Here is a 19,701-nt window from a genome sequence, read left to right on the forward strand (position 1 = left end):
ATGTATTTGCGCACATACAACCGTGAAACTTTTTTTTTGTAATTCCCTTGCTCACGGAATATCAATCAAGGTTTTGTAGCATTTAGACGTATACTACATTATAGCCATTACTGGTGTTTGGTTTACCGATATTATGCCTACCGACTCTCTTCTAACATCTTGGTTATTTTCCTTTTCATCGAATTTCGGCAAATGCACTTCTTTCACAGGTATGTGTATTTTTATTAAAAATTTCCCAAATGTGCTGCATAACTGTTATGTATTTTTATAGAAGGTTATATAGTTTATACGTCACTGCTTCTATAGATAATTATTTTAAGGAACAAAATATGAAGAGATGACATTCATTTTAAAAAGAGAAAATTAAAAGGCCATCAACATGCATGGTCAATGTCCTGTGCTGCACAGTGTATGGCACTGCATTGAATTTACAATTTTGATGAGATCAGAGACATAAATAAATGCTATATATGTCTTTCTCTTCTTAAAAAAAACCCTCCTCATCCCGCGCGACTGTCACATTCGAAATCTCTTCTATGACGTGTATGAAATCGATATCGCACGAGTTTCTATAGAAATATATTTTCCAATCAAAAGGTAAGATTGCACGCATTTTAAATAATCATACTTTAGGAATTGGTTTGTAAAAATGTGACTTTAATATAGGGTCGTAGTCGACTGAAAAGCGCGCACATACGTATACATATGTACGTAACTCGCACCACTCGAAAGCGAAAGGTTTTATAACCTTAGACGATGACGATTGCATGTACTGTAGCAAATGACTGTCATAAATAAGTTATAAGGTATTAAGCAGAAAATTGGTTTTGACGGAAGATCTAATGTTTAAAAAAAAATAAGACGATAGCTGCTCTGGCTTTAAATATCCCTTATGGTGCCCAATTTTAGAATTGAACATGCGCATTTGAGTAATTATACGGGCATCCGATTGACGTCACGTGGTTTCCCATGCCCTTTCTTTTCGTACACCATACAGCTCAAGGAGCCGGTTGGGTCACTCACTGTACCAAAGTAGACTGCCATACTTGATTAGAGGTTAGTTTATCAATTGAAAGTTTGTCTGTTCGTTGAATAGTTATTTTAATCTGCACATTGCAACCTTATTTTGTTAACAAGTCGAGGAGTAAATATTAATTTTTAAACAAAATCTTCCAGTCAGTGGTTAAAAACATCCAAGTCATTGGGTGAGTGATCTGAAGTCCATTGTGATAGCTTGTTTAGTTTTTGATAATTACGCTGGGATAGCATATTGTTTTGAGTATTGACAGATTGACCCGTTAAACGTTCTAATTTTGCAAGTTTTCAGTACAAGGGACTCGAATTTAACTTTCAAGATCATAGTGATCTTGTGACCTTCAAACATAAAATCTATGTTGAAACTTTAACTAATTCAGATAGAAAACAAGAAGTTAATTTAACTTATGACCTCCTACATGACACAGCTGCTGATTCCTTTTAAATTCAGAAAAATACTTTCTACATGACTGAAAATAAGACGTGTGAAAGGAGTGATTACTATATAACTCTGAAACTTGTTTTATGCTTGATGAAAGATCTAAAATATTTTTATAAGAGATCATTTATTGTACATAGATAGTTATGAGACTGTATTTCTATTTGTTCTTTGAAATCAGAAATTTTGGTCAGGTTTGACCCACCCCCTTAGTTTGACAGCTGTGCAACAGATTTTGCATGTAGTTTAAATGTACACCCAGACCCTGGATTTAAAATCTCAAGGACTAAGAGGTCAGTATTAAACCACTATACTGAACTTTTAATATCATTCTAATGATATTTTTTTTTCGTTTTCTCTTTACAGATGTCTTCTAAAAAGCTTTCCTTCGCAGAAAACTTCGCTCTTAGTGGAGCTGCTGCCATCATTTCCAAAACTGCAGCTGCACCTATTGAAAGAATCAAGCTTTTGGTTCAGAATCAAGATGAAATGCTCAAGGCTGGTCGTTTGAGTGAGCCATACAAGGGTGTCATTGACTGCACAGTCCGTACCTACAAAACTGAAGGATTTCTTCCATTCTGGAGAGGAAACATGGCCAACTGTATCCGATATTTCCCAACTCAGGCTCTTAACTTTGCCTTCAAGGACAAGATCAAGCAGATCTTCAAGGCCTCTAAACAAGACAGCTACATGTTGGGATTTGCCAAAAACATTGGATCAGGAGGTCTTGCTGGAGCCATGTCCCTCTGCTTCGTCTACTCCCTCGACTACTGCAGAACCCGTCTGGCTAATGATGCCAAGGCAGCTGGAAAAGGTGGCGGAGAACGTCAGTTCAACGGAATGGTTGATGTATACAGAAAGACCATTGCATCTGATGGAGTTGCTGGATTATACAGAGGTTTTGTCATCTCCTGCGTAGGAATCATTGTCTACAGAGGTTGCTACTTCGGCTTTTATGACACTTTACGACCAATTCTCCTAGGAGACAATGCTAGTGTCTTGTTATCATTTGCTCTTGGATACGTGGTCACAATTAGCGCTGGGCTGGTCTCCTACCCCATCGATACAATCAGGAGACGTATGATGATGACATCCGGTGAGGCTGTCAAATACAAGGGATCATTGGATTGCGCTATGGTCATTATCAAGAACGAGGGATTCATGAGCTTGATGAAGGGAGCTGGAGCCAACATTCTAAGAGGTGTAGCCGGCGCTGGTGTGCTCGCTGGATTCGACAAATTCCAAGCCCTCTATATTGCCTGGCGTTTAGGCAACGAGAAGTAGATATTGTGACTGTTTTAGTGAAATTTTCAATGAGTGATATATTTTTACCTGGTTGAACAACAAAGACTGTTCTGTCAATTAACACAATTTTGCAAAAGAGTGTCTTGAGAGTAATACATGTTCTATTCAGTATTGTTGTGTTGACACATTTCATTACTTCATGTTAACATCAGTAAACCTGGAAATGCATTGTTAATAAAATAAGTTATTAGACAACAACATAAAGAATATATATTTTTTGTACTGGTTTGAGTATGCATTGCATATTTAGCTTAAAAGATAGCATCTTAGAAGGATGCTGGATGAAGTATCCATCTCTGTTTAAAAATAGTAGCTTATTCTCCGACTGTACCAATCACTGTAGTACAGGAAATTATCTAGTATATACACTGTAGATAATTTATGGTTTTAATTTGCTTTTCTTTTCACTATTTTCAATTTTTCCACAAAAATAAACTCAGCATGAATAGTTTTATTTACTGCAGGATAAGAGTCCAGTGATTTTAAAATGAGTTTTTCTCTATAGCCTGAAATTAAAATTTTAGCATCGTGGAATAGAAATGACTTGCAGTATGTAGTAAATTAAAAAGGAAACAACTTTAATTACAAGCCCTTTTGCATTTACAGATACTAGAATGACTAATAGATGTAACATACAAAGTGTTGACATGGATTTTATGCATGCTTGTAATTGGGCATTGAAGCAAACTTCTAGGGATGTGTATTATTCAGCCCAAATTTTACTGTGGTGGAGCACATTTAAGCATGGGACTTAATAACCCTTATTGAGAATGAGACGATCATAGATTTAATCGATGTGAAATGAGTTAAAGCTGAACATGATCTGTGAAAAGGTACCGGTATTGTCGGCCATAATTCTCTTTTACTGTTGTATCCTTATAAGCCGCTGACCTTTCTACAGTTTAAAGTATTTCGCTGTGAAGGTCTTGCCTGTGTGAACTTGCATCTGTCATTGCTATGAAGTGTGGTTGTGATGAAATTATTAAATTTTAGGCCCTTATTTCTAGACACAAAAAAGTACTCGCATTAAATACACAGGTTAATGCATTATTTACAAACAGAAAATGAACATAAAAAATGAATAATTTAATTCTGTAACGCGGCATTTGATTGGATAGAAAAATTTAGATAATTTGTATAACCTGGTTTGCACGTCACAAGACACATCAAAATGCACCAACGTCAAAAAAGTACTATTCTGCTTGACGTTACGTTTGAAATTTGAACAGAATTATATCATTTTAAAAGGAAACGGACACGGTTTGAAAAGTAAATAACAGAAAATTAAATTATAAGGAATGAACTCAATGACTACCCAAGTTATACCCGCATAACCTGGGTTGGAGCAATATACGCTTTTTTATACGTTTGTCTGTACAATCGTGTCCAGTCCATATCTTACAGAAATCGAAACATTTGAAGTTCATGTTTACACAGATTACTTATGAGGGTGCGAAGATTGTGTTTGGTCTTCATCTTTCTCTTGAAAAAAATTTGAAGATTCCTTATGACCTAAGGGTGTGACATGATTTTTACCCAGGGTCATTTGGGCAAGTTCAAGGTCACTGGAAGGAAAAGTGTAAAATTTGTGCCCGTTCTATTCCCTTCTTACGGAGAAACACTGGATGTTCCTAATTCACCTAAAGATTGCTTATGACTCGAGGGTGTGTCATGAACTTGACCTTCAAAGTCATTGTTAAAAAAGTGCATATTTCCTTTCTAGGCCGTATCTTGAAGCGGAAAATATTGGACACAAAAATTGCTTGTGACCTGTAAGTATGTCCAGAGACCTGTTCAGCAGAGTGAGCACTTGCGAGTGCTTGCCAAATTTCCCTATACTTGCAACACATATTTTTGGCTAGCACTTGCTCTGCTGAATAGGCATCCGATCTTGAGCTTTGGTCATTTATGCAAGTACGAGGTCACTTTATGATTTTGGTGCATCCATTACTGTTACTCGAGTTAATATATTTTCTTAAGGAGTGTATTCATTTGTGAGCTTGCTTACAATACTTCTAATTAAAATTAAACTTGTAAATCTGCTCCTCTTATACAAGATCTAACATTCCGTATGGAGCCATCTCAGAGTGATCTTTTTAAATAGTCAATAAAATTGCTGCTCTCAAAATCTCCTGGAGGTGCCTCTTGTAATAAACAAAAGTCATGGCAAAGTGCTTGTGTCCTTTCTAAGTTAGTGCAATTGTTATTTAATACACCCGCAAACTTAAAAAATTTTAGCAAACAAAACGTACAGGTTATTTTTAATTTGCCTGAACATTGACCTTTATTTAAAGCAATGTCAAAGTTGTAATGCAACCATGATGGTATTGACGTCAGGGGGTAATTTTAACACGAGGTGAATTTTTGTGAGAAAATTACTACAATGTCCATCATTATTCACATACTTAGAATAACCATCTTTTAAAAACGTTCACAAAATTTTATATAAAATCAGATGAAGCAGCTTCAAGTAGAATGCCTGGATCAGAAACTCTTGACTTGAGAAGATGGATGTTAACAGGCATAATGTTCAACCGTCTTATGGCATGTGTACAAACAATCTAAATCTAAATTTGGTCATTTTGTAAGAGCAGCCCAGTTTTGAAACTAATTTTTTATGATTTGCAATTAAAAAAAAATTTTGATGCAAGAAAAAGTATACATATACTGTTGGTTAAAAAAAGAATAACTTCATTTTCTAAGTCTCTTTCTTGGGTATTTTGAGCATGAAATCAATTATAAAAAAGTTTAAATGATATACAACAAACAGGGTTTTGTTGTGTTGATAGTTTATTTTTTGGAGGCTTCTTGTGCCTTCAATACACGGACCACAATCTTCTGTTCTTCGATAAGGAAGGCCCGGACTATCCTGTAAAATCAAAGATACATTTAGTGTTAGTTACAACTTTTAAGTACCGGGTAACATATGGCAATAAACTTTTATAGCATTTTTGCAATTTTCAATGCAATTAACTATATCTCAAGTCTGTTTTTCAATGAGGAAATTCATCAAATTTACCATACACATATTTAAAGGCAGTCTTCAAGAGGATATTATTTTTCAAATTTTACTAAATTTGTGGTATATGATACTTATGAATTTTCAAAAATATATTTCTTTTAAAACTAAATTGAAAAAATATCGCAATAGATTTATCCATTACTTTTGGAATGGCAATAATTATGTTCTTTTGCATCAAAACCCTTATATAAGATTTTACCAATGTAATTTCTTGTTCGTCAGACATCCTATGGAAAAAGGTAGGCGAGGACAAGCAATTAAATCTTAAAATTGTTTTTATTTGAAAGCAAAATTTATAGGGGGTACATACATAAATTTGCGCAGACAGTTTTATTTTAATTTTCACCTTGTTTCTGATTTATAAATCAAAACTTTTTAAAATACGAAAAATAGAGCGGAAATTGAACAAAAAAACTGTGTGAAATTTCCTGGATGCGAGAAATTAATAAAATTATTTGTACAGTTTTATTTAAACATGAACGTGCCGGATCCAAAAATTGGTGTGGCCTTAACATGCCACAAAAAAAGAACCCTTTTTTTGATAGTACATGGCTTTTATTAAACTTGTATGTTTTCTATCTTTCAAGGCTCTATACTAAAAAACACTCAACTCATTGGATAAAAAACTAGGTACCATCACATTTTTTTTTTTTTTAAAATGTGCACTCAATACAGTGCAAAATACTTGATAGGGGATTTTTCACTGCCTGAAATATATTTGTCAGTTGTCTTAAAATAAGCATGATACAAGGCTCAGGATTTTTCATAAGTAAATTAAGCTTGTGGTATGGAAATATAAAACAAATGAAGAACTGCTAATATCAATTATTTGTTCTTTTTTCTTTATACTTTTCAATGTACCATTAAATTATTTTTAAAGTGTTACATGTTGGAATTAACAATATTTCAAATGTTTGGGGTGAATTTTCAAGTTTACACTTCTTGAATGCAACATTTAAACTGTATACATGTGCCAGGTTTTTTTTTTTCAATTAGATCTTAACAACTTAGTCATAAAATCTTAAAATTAAACCACTCATAGAATAAACAGCAAAGTAGCCTTTACAAAAGTATCAAAAAAATTTTTTAATCTGTTATTTCTGTTACAAAATTACATGCGAATAACAGAAAGAGATAGTGGAACTATTAACCATACATACCTCTCGCGGACACATCTGTGGCAGCGAGTACCTCCATAGCAGCGTGTCACCGTCTTCAGTCGTCGAGACATGGACATCAGCTTCAGGGGCCTGGCAGGTGTAATCTACAACAAATGAATCAGCGTACAACCTTTCTGTAGATTTACAGCAAATCATTGATACTTATCCCTGATCAGCATGCAAACAACTGAAAAAGGTTTAACAGGAATTGCAGTAATGGTTTCTGAAAAAATAAAATGCAAAACGATGTTTGGCATAGTCATTCCAAGTTTAGATGAAATTTATTCTGGGAAGCCATTGCCTACCTTCACTTTTAAAAAATAGTTATCTCACTTAAAAGAGAGTGTCACTGTGTGGTGATTCTGTGGATATATTGATAACATCTACCCGTAACTGGTGATTGCTAAAAAGGGCTGAGGGTTTCGTGAAAGTGGCCAACAATCCATGAGAGTTGGCAGAAGTGTAAGCTGAAAGTTGGATATGCAAGACCTTTCAAAAAATATCTTCTTATGGGTGTCACTTGACTATTTATCTGGCCCCCCCCCCTCAAAAAAGTGATCTTATTTATCGATTTTTCTTTGGATGATGCCAGGGATTAGAGCATTAATGGGATCAACCAGCATGGAGACATCCATTCATTAATTCTGATTGTAACGCCTCATTTGATTGGCTAAACAAATTTATATATATCGTATTACATAACTTGGCTACGTCATGATATGATCCACCGCCACGTGCGAAACGTATTAATCCGCTCGACGTTACATTTAAATTTTGTACAAATTAATATATTTAAACTAATAAATGAGCCTTATTATCTGATTTAAATAGTAGAAAATTAAATTATAAGATATAAATTTAATTTCTTCCTATGTTATACGAGTATAACATAACTTGGAACAGTTTATGCTTTTTTCTAAACGCTTTGCGGTTTATAAAGCGTAAACTACCCCAAGTTATATCGTATAACATAGGTAGAAATTAAATTCATTCCTTAAATAAAACGTTTGAGTTACACTGATTTGAAAAGAAAAACTGCTAAAAGCATTTTTTTATTCCAACAATTATTAAGTACTTATATAAAACATACCCCATGTAGTTTAACTTTACAATCTCCACATTTGGGCACACTACCAGGTTTCTTTGTGTAAAGGTAAACCAATTTACCACCTGAAGGAAAAAAAACCAACATAACATGTAAGCATACGCACACCAGAAGATACACTGATTTTTGATACATCAAAAAAGCTCATGCTAATATTACATAGAAGCATGAGAGACAAGAATTTACACATTCATAAACTTATAAACATTTCTATGTCATGCTTTATTTACAACGAAGACAACATGTCAACACTATGTTTGATCAAATTAACCTGCATGTTAAAACATCAATAAAACTACTCACCAGGAGTCTTTGATCTGTATTATGCAGCATATGAAAAAGGAAAAATCATTGTGATTTATATAACAGTCAAAAAAGGTAGCAATTTTGGATGAACAAATAATTTTAACCAGCAGTGTTTAAAGCTAGTCTGACTAGACAGAGCTTATAACAATACATGTATGTAGGCCAAATGAATATCAAAGCAGAATTCATGTAAATTAAAAAACTTGACAACCTAGAAGTGGGCATTTCAAAAGAGAATTAAATCTTGGGCTTTTTTTCGTACTATTGAGTGAACATCGCTTGAACCCGGGGTATGAGTAATTCAGCAAAATGTGCTTAACATAAATATATTGGAATACTACTTTATTATTGAATAAAAATTTCTTTGTGGTAATGAATAAAGCATCTGGCCCTAGAGATGTCTTATGAAAGATTTCATGAGGACTAGCTGTGAAATCTTGTTCGCTATTCAAACACATTTGATAATATAAATTAATCATATTTATAAACAACTTTGTATATAAATAAAGTAGCACAATTCTTTAAAAGCCTTGTATAGCAAACTGGTTAATTTGAAATATTTCTGTGCAAAGAAAACATTTCGTACTGCTAAACACACTTACACCCTCCTGCTGTTACTTTTTGTGTTGTAAGACAGTCTACGACGGAAAGTCAGTCGCTGAACCATCTGTAAGAATAAAGGTATAAATATAATACACTTGAAGAGGAAACACGTAACAATTCAGAGATCATATCCTATAATTTATTTTGCAGTATGAACGTACAAGTTCACTATGTACAAAGTTTTACATAAAACTAGTCACTGGTCAGTAAAAGATAATGTAAATGAGTAACCTATCATTGTAGGCCAGAAATGGTAAGACATCTCCTTTTGAATGATTCTCTACATAATACTTATTCATAAGAAGAACATTCATTTCTTAATGTTAATCTGACATCTATCTCAACCCCCCCCCCCCCCCCCATTCCCATTTTAAATCTATTTCTCAACATTGTAAGATCATATATCCGTAAAATAAATGTTCTCATATATAAATTAATCTATTTTAAAGGAATGAAGGGAACTTCATTTGACTATTGTCTTTACTTATGAAATGATGGTGGGGATTGTAGCGTATGAAGTCGACAAACACATTCTACCTTGTTTGTTTACCGGAAGAAAAGATTGCACCGGAAGTCTTCATTTTTGACATCGGGATCGAGTGCACTCAACAGATTATTGACTTTATTCAGTTAATTTTTGGTCTTTTCCCTATCATGGGTACCCTAATAGAATCATACGAGCAACAATACTCAAGTTTAACAGCTGAAATAACCTTTAACATTGGAAGAATCTCTAATACTCATGGAGGTAAATATTCATCGAACGTTCGAATTTGCTCTGAATTTGGGTTAAAGTTGTAATTGTAAAACTTAGATAAAAAATGTCACCGATTAACTGTATGTATCAAATTGTTAATTCTTGAATTAATGCTGATTTTGGGAAGATGTGTGTTCTGTTTGAATTTACCCTTTTAACAGTCATTTGTAGTTGCAGAACTGATCTGTCAAATATGCAATGTCAGCCACAACTTTATAAGGGTGCCGATTCTGTAACCACAGCTATATTATTGACATTAAAACATTAGAGTAAAACCGGTACATAGAATTGCCGAAACACCCACGATTTACCGAAATACCCGGTGAAAACACCGAAATATCCTTCAAAAACACCAAAATGTCCATTATTACGCCATAAAGAGTGTATGTCTAGTTTTTTATATAGGTAGTTATTGTAAATAAAGTTAATTTTTGGAATAAATGTATATATTTATTATAATACTTGAACTTGTGTTATATACGTGTGCAAGAGAAAGGATCAATTCTGATAGGAATTACGTCTTTAAAATAGTTGCTCTTTTTATCAGTCTAGACGATTGGCTGTTCGTTCGCTCTAAAACGCGTTCGCCCTTGACGCTGTTCGCTCTAATTTTCGTTCGCCCTAGGTCCGTTCGCTCTTGACGCCGTTCGCACTGTGTCCGTTCGCCTTAATTTATATAGGATTAATTAATTTATATATTTTTGTGTATTCTGGTCAATTTAAACATTTTGAAAGATACATATATAATTAATAAAAACAATACCGCCCTTTCTACTTCTACATAATAATCACCATGGTTGACAGTACATGTAGTTTGATACAGTTACATGTTCCATTTCCGTATATATCTCATTAACAGATCAAAGGATTGTGTTATATGTAAATTCTTTAAAGATAGAATAGGTGATAATCATCTGCTAAGCTTCTGAATGAGCCAATTAAAGTCTCAAATTCTTTAATTGTTTAAAAAACACGAAGCGAATCATTATAAAAACAAGAAGACGGTTATCGACAATTTACGGCAATAAAACCCCTTTTTTGATGAAGGAAAAACATATTATATACGAATAATTAATAAAAGTTAACAAGTTTTAAGGTAAAAGTAAATGAAATAACTTATAATTTGGTTTATTTATAAACAAGGAGCGAACGAGGTTTAAGGCGAACGATTATTTGGGCGAACGATTATTAGAGCGAAGGGACCTAGAGCGAACGAACTAGGGCGAACATGTGGATGGAAGGAACGCACCCGATACCATGTTTATAGTTGCTTCCACTCTATATGGATTTTTGATAGTTATTATATGATATTAAAAAATAAAAGCTGATAAACTGTTATTTTCAATTCTTAGGAATAAAATTTCACACCGCTATTCGAGTGGAAAGCAATTCATGCAAGAGTTATTGTTCTTAACCCAATGTCTACACGTTAAAAATCGCTATTTATGTCAAAATAATTACATTATCAAACTGAAAATTTGGGAAATACATTTAAACACTTAGATTTAAACTATGATGTTAAATATTTGTGCTCAAATGAGGCATTTTGGTGTTTTTGAAGAGCATTTCGGTAAATCACGGGTATTTCGGTAATTCTAGTTACCCGAGTAAAACTTAAAAACGAAGTTGAAATTTTAACCCATTGAATACCATTACATGTATCATTTATTTTGTTGCTGGTGTGCATATTATCAAAATATATACATTGAATGACTATTTATTTGAAGAAATTGGTAGAGCCAGGGTTGCCAAAAATATAAATGGGAAAATAATACAGGTTAAATTGCGGAAAATCTCATTATCTCTACTATTTGCAAGGGAAAATGGCCAAAATTCATACTTTTGAATTTTTTCTCTTTTTATCAAATTTAACTTCATTATCAATTCCATATATTATCAATTCCATTTTAGTGAGTGTGACTTTTCCTACCATGTTGCTACACCGAATATACACAATTTTTCCCTTTACAAAATAGAATCCATGACTGACTGCTTGTTTGGCAGACAGAGGAATAAACATATGAGTGAACTACAATATTTTGTATTTTATTTGAAAACATTGTAGTAAACATATATTTACGATACTGCATTTTATGTACACATTCATTGAGGGATGGAAAAGTTTTGTCTTATGAAAAATTTCAGAGATAGAGTCATGATGATTTTTTTTAAAGTTACTCACACCTGGTAATATTCTTTTTTGAAGCTGAAAGACAGCAGCATATTCGACAGGCTGATAAGTTATTTGATGAAGCAACAGAATTGGTAAGTATATGTCTAACATTCAAATTATAAACAATAGCTGCACTCTGACTATTGCAGATTATAAACAGCAGGAATCCCACATTTGGGATCACACATGGGATTTTGTAATTTGAGCTCATAATTTAGGATTTCTATCATCATGATCATGTCTGTAAAAGTATCTCTATACCAACTATTGTCATGTTTTTTTTATAGTGTGTTACAGCATGGAGATTTTAATGTTATGATGAATTACTTACTGGTAATACATGTATTGACATTTATTTGTCCAACTTCATATCCCAGTAGTTTGATTGGGGCAGGGCAGTACTGCTCAAGGAAATTGCAATAAATTGTGCAAATCAAGTTTTCTATCCAAAAGTGCAGTTCCTTCTGTATTTTTCAAATTCATACTTATGCAAGAAAGTCACAACAGGCTATTTTTCTTATTGATATATTTTCATTTGGATACAAAATGATTAATATACCGGTAAAAGGAATTTTATTTTAACTTTTTTTTAATAGAGGTTGGGGGAGGGGGGTTGCAATGATGTTGCAATTTAGTACATAATTAAAACAACAAAAATAAAAAAATTCCATAATACTGAATACAGGATTATTGTGCCCTTTTTTTCCCCTTTTTTTCCCCCACCCTTCAATGTACACTTCCAAATGGTTTCTCCCTGACTTGAATTTGCCAAGACACAGTTTTATGATAAATACAATTTCTTAGTAATAAAACAATTCAAAAGTTGTATTGAATTGGCCCAGTCTTAAATTTGCCTGCTGACAACAAGAGTAAATAGGCCAAAGATGAAATGGGGGTGAATATTTCCCTGTAAACAGTATTACTTAAGTATATTTTACCTTTAGGCCTTTTAAGAATTTCTTTGTAAAATTGTTCAATATGTCTGCTTTTCAGCTTGAGCAGATGGAGCTGGAGGTGAAAGACCTTCCCATCAAAGACAGACAAAAGTACAACACACGGGTCAAAAGCTACAAGGCCGAACTCTCCAAACTTCAGAAAGACAATGTATGTCAAACTTAATGAATTATTAAGGCTAACTTGAATCCTCACATTAAAAAAATTACTAGGTACTGTTAATTACTGTAGGGCATATGGTATTTTTATGATGTCATTTGCGACTTCGTTAGCAAAGTAATACACTCTGCTCCTCTTCTTTTTCGAAAAAGAAGAAGAGTGAATTATCCCCCTTTGCAAATGAATGTGCATGGTCTCATACATTGACGGCAGGTATGCTACTTTGTAACAAACCCAAAGTCCATTTTCTTGAATATGTTTTTAAATTAATTTGATATTACATGTACGTGAATTATAGATTGAGTTGAAATATCTATTTTAATGCCGGTCCCTTATAAGAATTAGTAATTCATACACTGCAGATCTTATTTTTTAGTTATGATATACATATGTATTTAGCTAGGCGGCTTAAAGTTGAAAGCAGTCTAGAATGACTTTTTCTCTGTGTATAAGTACATGTATCTAGTGATAAGTGATATGGTGCATCTATTTTATGTGAACTATGTCAGATTAAAACTGAATAATCTCTATTGAGATTTGTCTAATGTAATGATATATTTTTGACTTTGGGAAAAATTGAAAAAAAGACTGATTAATTTAACAATTTTAATCAATAGAAACGAGCCAAACTTGGTATAGACAGCAGCAGAGATGAACTCCTGGGCGATGATACACATGATTCAGAGGACCAGGTAACATTTCATCCACAGCTTCAATTCACAGATGAAATTTTACAACGATGATAACAAATACACGAATATTGTACTGAACTCGTTGATCTGTTGAAAAAGCAGCAAAACTTGCAATACACAAAACAGAGAATCATTTACTGATCTTTGTAAAAATCATTTACTGATCTTTCTGTTAGCTTAGCATACAATTATACAGTGTTTAAGACTGCTGATACGTGTATGTGCATTTCAGTTTTATATCAAACTGATAAAATTTAGAAATAAAATGTTATGTTTTGTAGAGACAGAGACTATTAGACAACACAGAATCATTAGAAAGGACCTCCAGACGGCTAGACCATGGATATAAAATCACACTAGAAACAGGTAATGAAGAAAACCTGCCAACTGTAAGTCACCAAAAGTCCAGTCTGATTCATATCAGACTTTCACAGGCTCCTATTTTATGAATGTTGCTTGAACAGTTTTATAATAAGGAGCTAGTGAAGGTTTTGTTTTAATCAGACTGCTATAGGTAAACAAAAGATCAGATTTTCTCTCTATAATAAATATGACGCTGAGAAATTTCTTTAGTCTTGATAGATATGAACTCAAACCGTTTTTATGAGGTGGAGTGGGACACATTTAGAAACTTAAATTTGTTACATTAATTACTTTCCCTGGCACCACTGTATTAAGTCAAAAAGGTGAATAACTCCATTTTTTAAATTTTAATTTTAAATAACTCAATTAGTTATTCCTCTTCTCAAGTCCTGAAAAAAAAGATTGATAAATGTCCAGTACATTCTATTTTATGGTCTTTGGCATGAAAAACTGAAGATTATTTTTTTTTGCCAAAAATGCACTTTAAAAATTCATGTGACATCAAAAAATGTAAGAACTATAGCCTATCTCAAACTCCTGCTGTATACAGATAATGACTAACTACATGTACTGCTTGGATTGGCCACACTTTAGGAACAAACTTGTAAAAGAAAAATGTGTTAAGTCAGGAATGATAATATTGTTAATTTTAACAGGTGTAGAGTAAATGTAAATACAAGTACTCATACACTTAATTTTTCATTTACTTATTCCAGAATACATGTCTCATATGTATATGACAATCATTTACTTACAGATGTATCAAATTTTTAATTCTTGTCATTCTTGTCCGAGGCAGAACAATAATTCTATCATGCCACATGAAATATTGATTCCTAGCTGGTATGAAACAATGCTAAATTACCCCTATTAAAACTAAAGTATAAAGTAAGTATATTATCATGACTTGGGAATATATTACCATATCTGCAGTGATTATTATGTAAGAAAGATGAAGAGATGTGGCTTTTATAGAATTATAGAAAACATATGGACAGCTTGATAGCCATTTTTCTCCTTGTAGAACAATTGGGTGCACAAATTATGGAGGATCTTCATAGTCAACGACAGACCATCAGCCGGTCTCGACAACGGGTGAGTGGATCAAGTGTTCTCAGAAAAGTTTTACCTGTTTTCTTTTTTATAGAGAATATACCGTTATATGAAAGTTTTTGACTGTGAATGATTTGGCTGAAAATGGCTGTATTTATGAAGCTTTAATTGCTCTTGTAGATGGAAGAAATGGATACAAACCTTGGTAAAAGTTCCAGAGTGCTGTCTGGCATGATGAGGAGGTAAGTGGTGACAAATGGTTAGAGCTTACTGGTATCAACTCTTGGATATTGAACATGACTGGTTGGTTGATTAATTGTATGAATTGTTTCACAATAAAATATCACTAGTGCAGATGAAAGGCATCAAATTTTCACTAATATAATGTGTAGCTTGTTATACAACAAGAGATGGATCTTTTTATTCTATAAGTTCACCAAAAGCAAATGTTTTAAAATTTTAAAAGTGGCCTTTTCGAATCACATTATGTGCATTATCTGTCCTTAGCTTGTCTTCTTCGTGTGGAGATCGGAGGAGGAAGGGGTGGGTGTCAGAACCTCTCATCAAAGAAAATGCAAACTTATTAAATTCACATACTAATACAGTGGGGCCTCAGATATCCGGACGCCAGATAACTGGACGCTTCAGTTTACGGACGATATTATTTGGGAACAGATTTTTTATACGTTATTTTGTCTCATTTATCCGGAATTTCGTGTTCCGGATCCGGACGGTCTGTTTTTACCACAAAACACTGATTTACTACTAATCTTGCTTCATTTAACCGGACGGTAAAATTTAATGATACCCTACTCAGTACAAAAGATTTAACCCCTGTCAATTAAGTTTCACACCTTTTTTACATGCTAGACCCTCATGAGTAGCTTGTATAAACACACTGACTTCCCAAATCACTTTCAAAAATTGGAAAATTGCGAACAACAGTGTATCACACACATATCACACTTGGACACAAAGAATTTAGCTAGATTCGGTTATCATTATTGTCCGGTTAATATTTCTTGACAAAATAATAAAATAAACCAGAGTTCTTTATCTCTTAAAAGCGTTCATATCAACAGACAACTCTAGCATGTGTTGCTATATGGTATGAAAGGCAAAAAACCTAGTATCAACACTATCATTATCATTCATGACAACAATAGACACATTTCATCTATCCGGACGCTTCATCTATCCGGACGATTGAACTTGGGAACGAAGGCATCCGGATAACTGAGGCTCCACTGTATTATTTAAAAAATAGGCCTAGGATTCCCTGTGCAAACAAACTTATCCCTTGAATTTTTTTCTGGTGCTAAGCAAGAATCAAGTTTTTCATATACAAATTCAATATACATTGTACCTGTAATTCTTGTTTCCTGTAACAGGATAATTCAATTTTCAGAGAAAACTTTGTTTTATGGAAATGATATTAATTAGCAGAATAATTAGACTAATTGGATTACCCTTTGGTAAATCACTTAGTTTAATGTCTAACTACCAAGACTGATTTAAATGATTAATTACTTTTTCTGTATTATGAATTCAACACAATACCTCTTTTATAGTGAACCAAAACCTCAGATGACATAATTTACAGAATGTAAACAGAGGGAAAATGTTGATGAACCGGTACTCAAAAAGAAATCAACTTTCTTTACAAGCTGTCACAGGCAGCTCCAAAATTTGACCTGTGGTTTAATGCTTGCAATTACTCTGTTAAATTACTACTTCAGATAGCATGAGTAGTGCGTCTTTTGAGCAAACTCTTGTCTTCTATACCTGCCATGATGTTCCAATGTTATAGAAACTTCAATCCAGACTCTGACTGATCTTTGATTCATGAAGAATGACTGTCAGAGTTATAAATAGGGTTTAATATGCTGTAATATCTGAAATAAGATTGTGATCAAGTGTTTCTAGGAGAGCAAATAGAACTAATTCTTAAATTCTTATTCAGAGTAGGAGTAAGCGGTTGAATTAGGTAATATTAAATAATTTCTGACCATCTATGGTATTTAAAATCTTTCCTATACTTCAGTTTTGGATTCAAAAGCATGAATTTAAAACAAGATCAAGAAAATGCATCAATATGCACAACTTACAGATAATTACATGCATTATGAATGACAATAACTTCATAGTACATCTGTAGTTCAGTCAGTCTTTAGAAATGTTGATGAGTGTATCAACAAATTTTTGACAATGAAATAATTGGAAGTGACGCTGACTACCTATTGTTTTATTGTCTTTCCTTTTGTTTGAAGTTGTATTGACAGTTACCAGTATTAATCTCCTTAGCTAGATTAAAAGACTCATACATCAATTGACATATTCATAATCATGGAACTGGTTCCCGGTCCATTTGATCACACCTACCTTCGTGATCAGACAGATATTTGAATTTGTGCTTTGTCATACTTTGTTTGTTTCACCTATGTTCCTCCGTATTATCAGAATTATTTGTTAGGGAGGTAAACAAATTAAATATGAAACTGTGCTTTACTGTACTTTGTTTCACTTGCTGTACTTTCCTCTGGATCCACAGAGTCACAATTATTTGTTTAGGAGTTGTACATTTGTAGTTTAACATTTGTGATATTTGAACATTTGATTTATTTCGTTGTAGAATTATACAGAACAGACTGTTGCTCTTGGTGATCTGTGCCATTTTGCTGATTGTGATTATTCTGGCCGTGTATTTCATTGTCAAGAAGAAGTCATGACCGAAGCTTCTGCTAGAGGACACTGGGGTCATTAGTGCAATCTCCTTGTTTCTATCAAACTTTCAACACACATTGTTGTGAATTGTTTTATTTCGTTCAGATTTTTATGTCAGTATTGTTCACGTCCTTGGCTAAGGATGACATAGAAATATGTAAGGTTATGAATCAGAGAGAGGGTCTATGGGGGGGGGGGGATGATTGATGATCATACAACAACCAGGAAGTTTAGGCAGGTGCTTGATCTCTTTAAAATTATAGGGCAACTGGAATTCAATAGACTGTATTTTCTTCACAAAAAGCATGTGACAGCTACATGGAGTTCATGCAAGATGTTGATGACTATCAGTTTAACCCATTTTAAAAGTGAAAGACAAAATATGAAGAGCTTGTATAACTAAACACATGAGGTGTTCAGACTTCTTTCAGTATGATGAACTTTTATATTCTTGTAAACAAAACATTAATTCGAAATTTCGTATGTTATTCAGAACATGCATTACACATCCAAGCACTTTGAATTTTCACATATTTTTTTTTTAATTTTCAATGCGTAGTTGCTTGAATTTGCCTGTGTTGTTATTGTGCAGACATGTAAATGTCTGACATAATATGATTGAGAAAAAAAGGAATTAACTTCCGCATTTTCTAATTAACTTGGTTTCACAGCCAAAACCAGTCACCTGGAAATCTAGACATTCCAATTGGAAATTAAGTTAAAATATCAGAAATTTAGTTATAAAATTATGGAGGAAAGCCAAAGGTCTCTTCATAAAATGCAGTATATATTTCTCTTGATTTTTTATCTTCATCCTCTGTATCTGAACTGAGGCCACACACCTGTTGCTTGATCAGAATCTTTTCACTGTTTTATGTACAAAATATTCCAGTTAACATTAAAAACCTTATTTGTATGTGCTTAGATTGTCAAGTCAAAACTGACACAAGTTTGTAATATGATTTAGACTATTATATTGATTTTTGCCCTGATTTCCATTTAAAACTTCGTAAATGTCAAGAAGTCAAAGATCATATACATGTACAGGTATGTACATTTGTATATTAATTTTTATATGATGCTAACTAGTAAGTTATTCACTGTTACCATTATTTCATTTTCTTATATCAGAAACCTTTTATTGATTTGACAGAGGTTCAGCAATATTTATTAGAATTATTTATTTCACAAACAAAACATCCGTTTTACCTGATAGCATTCTTTAATTTACATAAATTATGTATGAAGTTCAATATGCTTCAATACACACCTGATTGATCTGTCACCAAATGATGAATGTTTAGAGGTAATTGTACACTTACTTATTGTAAGAATAAATAATTGAATTAGTTTCTCACTGATCCGGAGGTTGCAAAATACAGCAGATAGTAGGAATGCGCTCTTATTTAGTTGATACTTTTGTTTGTGATGTTTTCCATTTTGTTGTTCTAGAGATTTCTATACAGTGTAAATGATTATGTAATGTTGATTGTGTGTATGTGGTACTTATTGTCTGTGATAAGTCATTAAAGAATCAGAGAAATGCCACCTTAAATTCTTTGATGTTAAGTCAGTATATTAGGGGGGTGGGGGTTCAAGTTTTGATAGCTTCCTTAAAAAAATCAAGCAAATGTACTACTCTTTACTAAATTATCTTATATTTGATGTAGTGTAGGTTTGAAGTCTCTCTCATTTTTAGTGTTTTAGTGTTGGTTTTTTTGGGGGGGAGGGGGGGGATTTTTTAAGATATTTTCGTTTGGCCAATTTATTCTGATTGTAATCATCTTATGGTGTACATACTTTTATTCTTTATGAAGAAGTTGTACGTTTATAATTACTTGTTTTATCGAG

The 19,701-nt window shown here is 33.1% G+C and overlaps 3 protein-coding genes across 3 annotated transcripts; 2 read left to right on the forward strand and 1 right to left on the reverse strand.

Annotated features, from left to right (window-relative positions):
* The first annotated feature begins 898 nt into the window (after nt 1–898).
* LOC128167363 (uncharacterized) lies at nt 899–2,986 on the forward strand. The gene is made up of 2 exons (XM_052833043.1): nt 899–1,056; nt 1,841–2,986. Exon 2 carries the CDS (start codon nt 1,841–1,843, stop codon nt 2,756–2,758), a length of 918 nt encoding a protein of 305 aa, XP_052689003.1. The 5' UTR covers nt 899–1,056; the 3' UTR covers nt 2,759–2,986.
* Nucleotides 2,987–5,551: 2,565 nt separating this feature from the next.
* On the reverse strand, nt 5,552–9,109 carry LOC128166704 (60S ribosomal protein L34-like). The gene is made up of 5 exons (XM_052832023.1): nt 8,975–9,109; nt 8,370–8,383; nt 8,052–8,131; nt 6,962–7,065; nt 5,552–5,648 (listed from the first exon to the last, which is right to left on the reverse strand). The coding sequence occupies exons 1-5, from the start codon at nt 9,037–9,039 to the stop codon at nt 5,570–5,572; spliced, it is 342 nt and encodes a 113-aa protein (XP_052687983.1). The 5' UTR covers nt 9,040–9,109; the 3' UTR covers nt 5,552–5,569.
* A 304-nt stretch (nt 9,110–9,413) lies between these two features.
* LOC128166705 (vesicle transport through interaction with t-SNAREs homolog 1A-like) lies at nt 9,414–18,036 on the forward strand. Its single transcript, XM_052832024.1, has 8 exons — nt 9,414–9,723; nt 11,939–11,997; nt 12,899–13,009; nt 13,636–13,710; nt 13,992–14,076; nt 15,098–15,168; nt 15,307–15,368; nt 17,759–18,036. The coding sequence occupies exons 1-8, from the start codon at nt 9,489–9,491 to the stop codon at nt 17,853–17,855; spliced, it is 795 nt and encodes a 264-aa protein (XP_052687984.1). The 5' UTR covers nt 9,414–9,488; the 3' UTR covers nt 17,856–18,036.
* The last annotated feature ends 1,665 nt before the right edge of the window (nt 18,037–19,701 follow it).

The sequence above is a fragment of the Crassostrea angulata genome, chromosome 10 (genome assembly GCF_025612915.1).
Source record: "Crassostrea angulata isolate pt1a10 chromosome 10, ASM2561291v2, whole genome shotgun sequence".
NCBI classification, from domain to species: Eukaryota; Metazoa; Mollusca; class Bivalvia; order Ostreida; family Ostreidae; genus Magallana; species Magallana angulata.

Coding starts and splice junctions, on each gene's coding strand:
- LOC128167363 (XM_052833043.1), top strand. CDS start 1,841: ATGTCTTCTAAAAAGCTTTCCTTCGCAGAAAACTTCGCTCTTAGTGGA.
- LOC128166704 (XM_052832023.1), bottom strand. CDS start 9,039: ATGGTTCAGCGACTGACTTTCCGTCGTAGACTGTCTTACAACACAAAA. Junction 7,066..8,051: donor GTAAAGTTAAACTACATGGG/GTATGTTTTATA, acceptor CATTTGTTGTAG/ATTACACCTGCCAGGCCCCT. Junction 5,649..6,961: donor CACAGATGTGTCCGCGAGAG/GTATGTATGGTT, acceptor TTGATTTTACAG/GATAGTCCGGGCCTTCCTTA.
- LOC128166705 (XM_052832024.1), top strand. CDS start 9,489: ATGAAGTCGACAAACACATTCTACCTTGTTTGTTTACCGGAAGAAAAG. Junction 9,724..11,938: donor AATCTCTAATACTCATGGAG/GTAAATATTCAT, acceptor TCTTTTTTGAAG/CTGAAAGACAGCAGCATATT. Junction 13,711..13,991: donor CACATGATTCAGAGGACCAG/GTAACATTTCAT, acceptor TATGTTTTGTAG/AGACAGAGACTATTAGACAA.